We start from the raw sequence: 11,822 nt of genomic DNA, 5'->3' as shown, positions 1-11,822 counted from the left end.
TAAGCTTAAAAGTTTCTGAACAGAGAAATCATTGACAACATTAAAAACATAAAGAGCAGTCTTGTTTAACAGGCAATTTGCACCAGAGTTCAGATTTTGATAAACCATGTACATTAAATGATTAAAGCAAAATTGGCAACATCGTTGTCTAGCATAATCAGATCATTACCTCACACCACAATAAGTCAAGTTTCAGAGCTAAATGATCTGGCATAAATATGTATGGAAAATGAGTATTGGATTAAATGTTAATATCATCCATAACTGATGCTTGCAGTACCAGCTCTGGCTCTCTTCCTCTCTGAGGTGGAACAGCTCGTAGTCTGGCCTCATTGTGTGGGAGAAACGTATGAGGACAGTCCCATGCATGTACTGATTACTGTATGTGCCTGTTGATAATATTGTGATGTAAAACAGGTGTCTGGAATGGTTACAGCCTTTGCAAACACAATCTTCGTTAATTATGGTGACTTTAAAATACACTTCTTAACATTGTTACAACTGCTTTATGGGTTTGTATTGCATTTAGACCCTCTTTCCAATACGCATTTCGTATTGATCATGGATTCAGATGGGATGTGATGGGAGTGTCAATCCCGAAAACAGGTCTGGGGGGTTCCTTCCCTTGGCGTGTACATGTTTCTTTGTGCAAAATGGAGCAGACCAGATCTTTGCAGATAGTACTGAGTTACAGCAAATGAAATTCTATAGAAATACATATTTAACAGTTCAATGCATGCACCACTTTAACACACTACGAGTGCACAATGTTAAGAAAGGAGCAGGCACATGGATGTGGATGATGAATGCATTGTGAATGCATGAAAGGGCCCTGTGTCAATGTAAATTGAAGAAGAGGCTGTAAAAAGTGAACCGACTGTTGCATATGCATCGTGGAAGATCAAAGCCTGTGTGGAGGTCGTGCATTTACATAGTGGTAGCACTGACGCTATGGGAACTTGGTGATTCTATTCTTAAAACACTTGTGAATAATGAAGGCTTGGAGGGCTTCAGTTTTATTGGAACAGAAGTCAAGGAAGTTTCTCTGGGGCTGTGTGTTTGGAGAACGAGGTCGATGTGTGAATTGTGTACAATGAGAGCACAGTCCAACTCATAATGCTCACATTTTTTGGTATAGTCCTAGCTACAAACAATGCTGAACATGTAAAAATTGCATGTCCTTTTCCTTTTGATGTGTGTTGTGCTCATTTTGACTAATAATTTGGCTTGATTTGATGGCAGAAAAGAAGATAAAAAATGGTTTCCTTTTAAAACCATGGTCAGGAGAGAATTAAAATGTATCTAATAAGCCATTCATCTGAAGTTATGCTTTTTAGTTTTCTGAACTAAATATGTGGTTTAGCTAATCCTGCCATGGCTAATCCTATCAGGTGTACTTTCTCCCGTGTTTCAAAGCATTCCAGTACCTCCCCAATGAACCACATTAAAAGTGTCTGTTGGTGTATGTCTACTTTTCACCCTTAATTCAGATGACTTAATTTACATTTAGTCATTTTGCAGATATTCTTATCCAGAGCGACATGATTCATCTTAGGAGGGAGGTGGCAATGAAAAGTTATGTTTTTCACCTTCAAATAAGATTGATTACTTTAGATGGGGGGTTGTGATGCCAAAGGAGTCTGTCCCGCCATAGTCGGGCTTACTCATCTCAGAACAGCTATCTGCAGGTATGTGCTGCCCACTGGTTCTGCTGTATTTCTTGTTGAGCTTAGAAAAGTACAATAATTACACTTACCCTGGCATTACCCCCCTTTTAGCTGTTAGGCCAGAGCCAGGCTGGCTCAGAAAGTTATTGTTATGAGTGTTTTTCCATTTTTATAGGACAGAAAGAACACTAAAGACCACTACAGACTGCATCAGATTATAGGCTGCCATCTTGGTGGTAGGGTCCATCGCGCCAGGCCACGTTACCATGAAGAAGCATAACCGGGAGCCATTTCTTGGAAATCCATACACAGACTCTTGTTTGGCCATCAGGAACCTTCATGTCACCACTCTGCCTCTCTGAGAGCAGGAGGAGAGGACACCTGGACTGTTTCAACTGCAGCAAAACATGGTGTCAGGACAAGTACAAACTTGTAAGTATATGTAGCAATTTAAGCACTGACTTGACCAAAAACAAGGGGAAGCAAATGCATTCTGTCCTGAAAATCAGTTGAAGCAAATTTGCAGGGCTTGTGCATAGCCACTCAAACACAACCAAGAGCAGATGGGTCATCAGTTTTTTGTTTGTTTTTTTTTATTACACTGTTGTTCTGCAATTACACCGTGTTTTAAATTATACCTTTTCAAAAAGCACCACTTTCCTTCCCTACTATTCCCATTGCATCTGCTGTTTGCAGAATGTAAAGAAAGGATAAAGTTTGACCTGGAGTTTTTCATTTGCACTGCATTGCAAAAATTTCTGCTTTACTGCCTCTGCCTCTGTCTTGGTCATTTCAAAGCTGCAATAGTGCCTTCAAGAGTATTTTACCACACAGAATCATGGGTAAGACTCATGAAAGCAGCACTGTCCCGCGCTGTACCTTTGTCCATCTTTTATGATAAAAACTATAATAAGTAGTTTTTAGTGTCCAGACTACAAAGAATAGTTAATCAGGGGCTATCAGGTTACTCTGTAAAAGAAAGAAAAGCTCCCTTGGTTAAAACAGTTTGAGAACTATATACACTTTCTTCTGCTGTGATTTTGTACAGCTCTCCTATTCATGTTAGTGTAACATCTTGGATGGGAACTGGGAACTACAATAGAAGACCAAGCAAACCCTTGCAGCCAAGCAGGACAATGGGTCAAGTCTGCAAAGTTACGTTAGAATAAAACAGGCAAAAATTAAGTCTACAGCATAATAAGTTCTGAAAAGAGCCATCACGGGTTTTCACCAGCATCTGTTATTTATACTAATATTGTCTGGACCCCAGTTGACCTCCAGTGTTCCTTATTTTGTATTTATTTTCGCAAGTGCTCTTCAAACATTTTATATGGTTTTCCCTTTGTCTGTATTTGATTTTTTCCAGTGAGATGAACAATTTTCCATATGATGTTTAAAATAAACCTGGGGGCCCTTGTCATGTCACCTCAGAGCAGTGACACTAGCCTCTTGTTGTGAGGAAAGTGCATGTGGAGAGTTTTTAAACATGCAGTTGTTAACCTAGCTAGAGCCTCTTCAACTGAATGACACTTTGGACTCCTCACTGACATGTTGAAAGAGTTTAAACTTTATCTTTAAAGACATTTGTTTGCAGTACCCTTGAATGTCATACACTTTAAATACTGTTTGCATTTCAAAATGGTTATATGCAGCTATAACGGAATGAGTTCATTTCTATAAAATAAATGGTACAATTGTTGCTCATGATGACCTTTGCTCTGAGTTCAGTGGCACATTTGCAAGGATTATTTTATATTATTCATGACAGTGTCAGTAGAAGCAAGGTGATGCTACCCAAAGCTCCCAGCTATTTTACAGTTATTGATATAAAATCCGCTAAACTAAGTCAAGGCACACTTCCATTTACATCTAAGTATCAGATCTGTATCAGTTAGCTACAAGCAGGAAGAACAGGAATAAGATGTAGGCTCACTTATTTTCAGATTGCCACATTAATCCAAAACTGAATGTTTTTTTAATACACTCAGATAATATTTATAAATATAAAAGTATGTGACGTTATACGAATGTAGCTTCAAAGCACCCAGAGGGGAAATGAACAGCAATATCCCTGCAGCCAAATGATTTTAGAGATTTACTGCCCTTCCTGGCTTCAGATCTCGATGTAGCAATAATTAATAATATTTAATTAATAATAAATAATAATGTGTAATTCTGCAGATGCAATTCAAATAAACTATAGCCATTTGTTTCTCTCAAGTTTTTAAACGAATGTTACACTTTGCTGATGGAATAATTGAATGTATAATTTAGCTACTGTATCTTCAGAGGCCATTGTGAAATAATATATTTTCTTTTGGCTGTATATTTTTTCCTCCCTACAGGCGTTCGCATAGAAAAAATAGAGAGGGCACAAAACGTCATATATTACCACATATTACCAAAAAGTAACAAATACCATATACACATCGACATATAAGGAGACATCTGGAGGTGCAATGCACATCTAAGCACCCCCATAGCGCCGGCCCTGCCTCTATATGTTACCGAATTGGTTCATTTCTATCAATCAACTTGCTGGCATGGCTGATTTAGCGCTGGCGTCGATGAGTATTTGTTTTTGTAATGTGGCCAAGACGTGAACGATTGCTTTAATTAATGTGTGGAAACTTTCGCATCGCATAAAGTCACCTCAGAAAGATGCGAACACTTATTCAAATATACTATTCCAATGTAATGATATGATTTGGCATTGTATTCCAAACATTTTTATTCATTTTTAATTCTAACCATAATTTGGATCATTTACTACACGCTCCGCTGCTGTACCACCTGTGGGGTAATTACGTTTCTTCCTGCGCAAGAGGTTGTATGATTGCGCTCGAGACGGGGGGCGGGGGTGACGTAACAACTACCCACAATTCATCGCGTTCCCCGAGTGACCCGGAAGTGTATGGTGCACTCGCGGAACAGCGCACCGTAAGGAAAGAAGCCAGCAACGTTTGTATCGTTGTTTTTTTTAACCGAGCACATTTTTTAAAGAAACACCTTTGATTTACTGTCGTGTTCTGTTTTAATGGAAGATGGGAGTCCCAGCGTTTTTTCGTTGGCTTAGCAGGAAGTATTCCTCGATAATTGTTCACTGTGTGGAGGAGAAGGTGAGCGGCTGTAAACAGCGGAGGGTGGCGTACAGCCAGGCCGCACGCACGGCTGCCAGGGCTTCTCACGTCCTGCAGTCCGTTACTTAACCTCATTCTAGAAATTAGCAAGGTAACATTAGTACGATAGCTCAGCTCTTTGCTAACAAGTCATCTAGCGAGCTGATGCTGCCTGCCGCAGGATAGTTTTGTACGGTTTACCTGGCTGCACGCTAGCTGGCTAACGTGCTTTCTGTGGGAAATGTGGGCAGTGAAGTAGCGAGTCAGTAGTCGCTCCGTTCTGGCGCATGTTATATACGATTTACCTTATACATATCACCTGAAGTTTCTCTCTGACTAGCAAGGTAACTAGCGGTTTTGAACTTCGCTGCGTAAGTAGCTAGCTAGTTTCAGTGAAACTAACGTTGGTCCACTGAGACAAATGTTTACTCCGTTTATCAAACGTTAAAGCCGTCAAGCGTACTGTTTAAAAAAACTGACCGCCATGGTTTGTGATTTTTTTAAGAAAGGCTGTTTTCGTGCAGAAATAAATGAATCTGCGAGGAGCTAAGTTGCCTTTGGGGGTAACTTCTTGATCCCACTCCAGCTGGCCAGCTGAACAATGTCTCATTTCTTCCGCAGGCAAAGGAGTGCAATGGGGTTCGTGTACCGATCGACACCAGCAAACCGAATCCGAATGAAGTCGAGTTCGACAATTTGTACTTGGACATGAACGGAATCATCCATCCTTGCACACACCCAGAGGACAAGTGAGTATAGCTTACTCGCGACCGGAATCCGTTTATCTGCATCTGATGGCTCTTGTAAGATCAGCGCCGTCACACACATGGCTAATACTATCACCACCATCCACAGACCTGCTCCGAAGAACGAGGATGAAATGATGGTGGCTATTTTTGAATATATTGACCGTTTGTTCAATATCGTTCGCCCGAGAAGAGTCCTCTACATGGCCATAGATGGAGTTGTAAGTGGAACTTTTTATTTTCTTTTTCGTCTTAATTGGATGGCAGCGGCCTCTGTATCGAAACACTTGTTACGTGATAAAGTAACATTGTTAAGCATGCTCCTTGTTAATACATGTTTTACATCGAGGCCTCTGACCGAAACCAGATTGCATGTGTTCCTCAAGCATAACAGGAAGGATGGATTCTTCTTGTTTCTGCCCTCTGTGGAGACCCCCCCCCCCCCCCCCCCCGAAATTCAAACCTCCGTTTGTCAGAGTTCCATACCGAAAATACCAACCTAACTGGAAACAACTGTTGACTTTGCACTGTAATGGGTTGTATTCATTTATTTGGCAACAGGTGGAGGCATTTCCATAGTTTCCGATTTTCTCCTAATTTAATTTTTCTGAATGAATTATTCAGAATTTGGTGTTAAGATAAGAGATGCTTTGCTGGACATGCGCAGTGGAGATAATGAAGTAAACTGTGTGTGCTGCAGTAAATCTGCGTGGGTGTGCTGTACGCACAGACTGAGAGCGGTCCTTTGCTTTCAGGCCCCTCGTGCCAAAATGAACCAGCAGCGGTCCAGGCGTTTCCGCGCTTCCAAGGAGGGGGTGGAGCTGACGGAGGAGAAACAGCGAGTCAGAGAAGAGGTCATCCAGAGAGGTACACATCCAGTGTGGCCTCATTGGTGCTGGCGGCAATCCCAAATGGAACTCGGCTCATTTACTTTGGATGTTGACTGAATCAAATCGGTTTTTATTTGTCATGGCGCATGTTTACAATCAAGATTGCCTCAAAACAAAAAAAAACATTTTTTTAAAGCAGCAGTAACTTAGCTGTTCGTTAAGATGTGGTCACTCTTAACTGTGATCAAGTTGGAATATAACAGCTATATTACTCAAAAGTGTCTCATGTTCTCTTTATCTAGATTGACCTGCATAGATTAGTTTCTACATCAACATGTTTCTACACAGCTGGATATTTTACTTAACCAATTTTAGGTTAATTACCTAGGCCAAGGGAAATTGAAAATGAAAGCTATTGGGTGTGAGCCCTACTCCTCACCGCTATGCTACACTGCTATTCCACACATAGTAAAAGATCTTTATTTTCTCATCTGTATCTGTACAGATTTCACATGTCTTTTTTTGCTGTTTCCAGGAGGATATCTGCCACCAGAAGAGATTAAGGAGAGATTTGACAGCAATTGTATCACTCCAGTAAGTGAATACCACAATGTATGGTCTTACAAAACTAATTTCCTCTGCTGGAACATTTTGAAGCTGTGTTTTTGCAACTTGCAGTGGATAAATTTGCTTAGTGTTTTATTTGATACGGATATGGACTTGTTAGATCTTTTTTTCCCTAAGAACTGTCATTGTTTTTCATTCCAGGGCACAGAGTTCATGGACAACCTGGCTAAGTGTCTGAGGTACTACGTTGCTGACAGACTAAGCAATGATCCAGGATGGCGCAACATTTCGGTACATTTAACAAAAATGTCTTCGTTTCCGATGCCGGCAGTGTCTGCCTTGCAGTCCTTTAGTATCTGTGTTTGCAGAAGCCAGTAGTTTGATCAAATCTTCTGTTATAGGACTCATCAAATGGTTTATATTTCTGACTGTATTAAGCACCAGTGTGCTGTTTACTCCAGGTCAAAAGTTTGGGCACATCAGATTAAGGGAGTGGGAAGCATGTAATCAAAGACATTTTGATCTAAAGACTTATGCTTAAAGATGCTTGAGATTTGTTTCTTTGACAAATATAAACAGTGAAGTTGATGGCTGATGTATGAATTTCTTTCCTGCAAAATTGAATTGAAAACAGTATTTGGCTATTTTGAGTCTGAAATATTAGTTTTAATTTTTTTTTAAAACACCCTTTTGGTCACTGTACATTTCCATTTGTGTTATTTCATAGTTCTGATGTCTTTACTATTATTCTAAAATGTGGAAAATGGAAGGCTTTTTTTTTTTTTTTACTATGAGTAGGTATGGCCAAACTTTTTGACCGGTACTGTATCTTAAGAACCAGTGTGCTATTTGCTCCAGGTCATCTTGTCAGATGCCAGTGTTCCTGGTGAGGGTGAGCATAAAATCATGGACTACATCAGGAGGCAGCGAGGTATGCTGAATCCATTTTAAATCTATACTTTTTCTGGTGACAGGCCAGTCTTAAATGTAAATTCCCTTTCTCTACACTCTCAGGTTTTTGTTGATGTTTAGCCAGCTCGTCTGTAATGCACTTTGGATATTTGCACATTCTGTTTATTGTGCATGGGATCTGTGTGAGTGTATGATGTTAAAAAAAGTCATCTGTATCTGGAATTACAAGTTGACCCGATAGTCTTCCAGCTGTGTGTTTTGAGCAGGTGGGTGTTTCTGGGCATCACAGGAGTTTTGCTAACTGTAGTGTCACTCTTTTCTCAGCTCAACCCAACCATGACCCCAACACACATCACTGCCTTTGTGGAGCTGATGGTAAGTTCTGACTGGTACAGCATGCGCTTCAGATATCTAATCGCGATCAAGTGTCTTTGTTTTAATTTACATTTGTTTTTATGTGTCACCGGCATGCAGTTCATTCTCTAAAGGCCAAACTAAATGTATTCTTCATGTTAAAGACATATCCACACATCCATATTTTGGAGAACATTTGTTCAAGAAATATACTTCTGTTAATGTTAGGTGCCATTGAATCTGTTTTGAATTTGGAATTTAGTCTGGTTGATGAAATAAGTTAATGTCCTGTGTGAAGTGTGTTTTATGTCGTTTTGTTGCCCCTCTTTCAGCCGATCTGATCATGTTGGGACTGGCCACACACGAGCCCAACTTCACCATCATACGTGAGGAGTTCAAGCCCAACAAGCCCAGGCCCTGTGCCCTCTGTGGGCAGTTGGGTCACGAGATCAAAGACTGCGAGGGCGTGGCCAGGGAGAAGCGGGGAGAGGTACCACCTTTGTGGTCGGGGAAGCTCAACGGGCCTCTGAGTACCTCTGCAGCCCAGACGCAGTGACCTCACAGAGTTCTGTTCTCTCCACAGCACGATCAGTTTGCAGACTCCCCTCCCTCCTCCGAGCAGGAGTTCATATTCATCCGCCTGTCTGTGTTACGAGAGGTGTGTGTCCTGCTCCTTCTGACCGATACACTCCTGTTCCAGGCACATTTTAACCGGCAGGAGATAAGTGTGATCAGAAATGGGATTGAAAACTCACAGGCTGCGAGTGAACAGTATCAGCCTGTAGGGTAGGTCTCACACAGGGTCTGTAGTCTCTGTGAAGCTGAAGGTTATCACTGAAGGATGCGCTGTTCTTTTCTGTGTGACTCTCATACAAAGGCATGTCTGAACAGCGGGGAAAGTCTTTGTTCTCTTTGTGTCTCGCAAAGTGTGACTCCTCTGTCCTCCTCTGAACGCAGTACCTTGAGAGAGAGCTCACAATGGCCAGCCTGCCGTTCCCCTTTGACTTTGAAAGGAGCGTTGATGACTGGGTCTTCATGTGCTTCTTTGTGGGAAATGACTTCCTGCCTCACTTGCCGTCCTTGGAAATCAGGTGGGTGAGCTGAGGCGAGACTCAGAGAAGGTCAGCCTCTTTTTTTTTTTTTTATGTGATCAACACAGCAGTTTGCGCTTTATTTTAGAGACTTTGTTTTAGAGGCTTTATTTTAGTAGTCCTCCCCAGATACAGTAAAGAAAGTGGCTCGAGTGGATTGGGTGACTTGATTTTAGGTTACACTGCGTTACTGTCATTTTTCAGACACTCCTATCCAGAGCGACTTGTATAGGTTACAGTTTTATCCATTTATACAGCTGGATATTTATAGAGGCAGTTGTGAGTTAAGTACCTTGTCCAAAGGTACAACAGCAGTGCCCTAGAGTGGAATCGAACCAGCAACCTTTCGATTATGAGCCCTGCACCTTGCCACTATGCTACTTTCCACTATGCTGGTCTCTGGTTGTTTTGTTTGACATCAGAAAGGGGGTTTATGTTGATAATTTAAGATGCTGTATGTGTTTTCTGTAGAGAGGGGGCCATTGACCGACTAGTCAACATCTATAAAGACGTTGTGCACAAGACTGGGGTAAGTGTGTGGAGCATGCAGATGCTTTATCTCACTGTAAGGGAATGCTGTAATACTGTCATTTGCAAACGCTTAATACTGACCATGTCCCTTTGTACAGGCCTGTGCAAGTGGAGCTGCTTTTGGCTGGTCAGTGGTTTTGGCTTACTCTCACTCTCCTCCCTGCAGGGCTACCTCACAGAGAGCGGCTTCGTCAACCTGGAGCGGGTGGAGCTGATAATGCAGGCGGTTGGAGTGGCTGAAGACAACATTTTCAAGAAGCGCAAAGAGGACGAGGCAAGAAGCTACATCTGTTAGCCTGACTGATGTGTTATTCAGCAGTTGTCTCTGCCTAAGCTTCAGTAAACTAATCACCTGTAAAGCACACTTTGTGCTTAAAGTGCAGCTCTTGAACATGATAGTTAACGTAAGTATAAGAACATATGATGATGAGAACAGGCCATTCGGCCTAACTAAGCTCGCCATTTCTTAATTAAAGAGTATCCAAAACTGCATCAAGTCTAGACTTGAACACAAGGGTCTCTGCCTCAGCTGCATGACCTGCTAACCTATTCCATGTATTGATAACTCTTTGTGTAAAATAATATTTCCTTATATCAGTGCGGAACTGACTCTTAACTAGTTTCCATTTATGTCCTCTTGTTTTACAGACTGAACTCACCCTAAAGAATCTATTATAGTTAATCTTGTCGATTCCTTTTATAAATTTAAATACCTCAGTTAAATCACCCCTAAGCCTGCTCTCGCTTAGTCTAAATAGGTTAAGTAAAAGGTGTCTGATGCATAGCAGCATAATCTGAATTTAGCCACGCTGCAGTTCTCTCCTGCCTGATGGCTGAAGCTAAGCTGGGGCGGGTTTGCTTAGCGCTCGGGTGGAGGACCTGTAAAAATCAGGTCGCTGCTGGAAGTGGTGTTGTAGGTCCAGCAGGGGGCAGTCTTCCCTTTGTACAGGAAACCAATGCCCCGGTGCGACGATGGGGACACTGTGCTGTAGGAGATCGTCTTACAGATGAGAAGTTAAAACCAAGGTCCTGACTCTGCGGCCAGTAAAGATCTATAGGGCTTACTGCAACAAATGGTGTGTTCACTGGTATCCTGGCTGAATCTGACTCTTTAATAATGCAGCAAACCCTTCCCTCAGGTCCCTACTTTGAGAGAATTGGTTCTCATTTGTCCCTAACTGGTAGATTAAAGGTTAAACAAGTAAATTAATACAGATTTTGAATATTTTAGTAGTTTGTATCCAAGTTACTTAGTTTGTTCAAATTGATTCTATAGTTAGAACTTTAAAGTTCATTTTTATTACAAACGGAATAATATGACAGAGAGCATAATTGTAGTAAAACATGCATACTTGATGGCATGGGTGGTTGGGCACATTTAAAGGTAACGTGTTGGCGTGCATTTACTGGGTGACTGCTTCCTCACTCATTGAACCACATTTCCCAGAATGCCTGCTGCTTATGCTGTCACCACTGCACTGGCCCCACCTCTCTTGACCTGTGCTTGACCTTGGTACGCTGTTAGATGCCATTCGGTTTACATTGTTAAAACGGGGCCCTTAGTGCCTCGCTTCCCATGTGGATTACTGTTAACAGCAGCCTTTCATGTTTATTAAGGAGAGGAGACCTACTTCAGGAACGTGTGTTTCGGAGCTGAAATGACTCGTGTCTTCGCCCCTTTATTGAGGAATATTTGGTTTTTATGATCACCTGTTTCATTGTTCAGTTGCATTTTCTTAATTCTCTCTTTCCGCATTTGCTCAGCATGTTATATTCACAGTCTGTCAGATGGAGCTCCGCTCCGTTCTGCATGTAGGCTGGTGTTATAAGAGCCGTTTTGTTCCCTGCTTGCAGGAGAGTTTCAAAAGGAGAATGAAGGAGAAGAAGAAGCGGATGAAAGTAAGTACAGTCGATTGCAGATGCTAATGACGGTGTGGTTACTTTTAAGGACAGATTTGCATTCCAGATATTTAGTTCTGTTTTGTTTAACATGCTCAGTTGTTGG

General features: G+C 41.5%; 1 protein-coding gene across 2 annotated transcripts in view; it reads left to right on the top strand.

Moving 5' to 3' along the window:
• The first annotated feature begins 4,577 nt into the window (after positions 1–4,577).
• Positions 4,578–11,822, top strand: part of xrn2 (5'-3' exoribonuclease 2) — a 30,482-nt gene continuing 23,237 nt past the window's right edge. For both annotated transcript variants that reach the window (XM_036550355.1, XM_036550354.1), the window contains exons 1-14: positions 4,578–4,786; positions 5,408–5,535; positions 5,642–5,753; positions 6,288–6,399; positions 6,898–6,956; positions 7,131–7,220; positions 7,788–7,860; positions 8,166–8,216; positions 8,528–8,685; positions 8,779–8,853; positions 9,153–9,286; positions 9,758–9,815; positions 9,984–10,091; positions 11,672–11,716. In XM_036550355.1, the coding sequence (XP_036406248.1) occupies positions 4,712–4,786; positions 5,408–5,535; positions 5,642–5,753; positions 6,288–6,399; positions 6,898–6,956; positions 7,131–7,220; positions 7,788–7,860; positions 8,166–8,216; positions 8,528–8,685; positions 8,779–8,853; positions 9,153–9,286; positions 9,758–9,815; positions 9,984–10,091; positions 11,672–11,716 (1,278 nt within the window). In that variant the 5' untranslated portion in view covers positions 4,578–4,711. The remainder of the gene's footprint in view (positions 4,787–5,407; positions 5,536–5,641; positions 5,754–6,287; positions 6,400–6,897; positions 6,957–7,130; positions 7,221–7,787; positions 7,861–8,165; positions 8,217–8,527; positions 8,686–8,778; positions 8,854–9,152; positions 9,287–9,757; positions 9,816–9,983; positions 10,092–11,671; positions 11,717–11,822) is intronic.

This window comes from Megalops cyprinoides, chromosome 17 (assembly GCF_013368585.1).
Source record: "Megalops cyprinoides isolate fMegCyp1 chromosome 17, fMegCyp1.pri, whole genome shotgun sequence".
NCBI classification, from domain to species: domain Eukaryota; kingdom Metazoa; phylum Chordata; class Actinopteri; order Elopiformes; family Megalopidae; genus Megalops; species Megalops cyprinoides.
The sequence above is the reverse complement of the archived record's forward strand: the minus strand, read 5'-3'. Positions and strand labels throughout refer to the sequence as shown.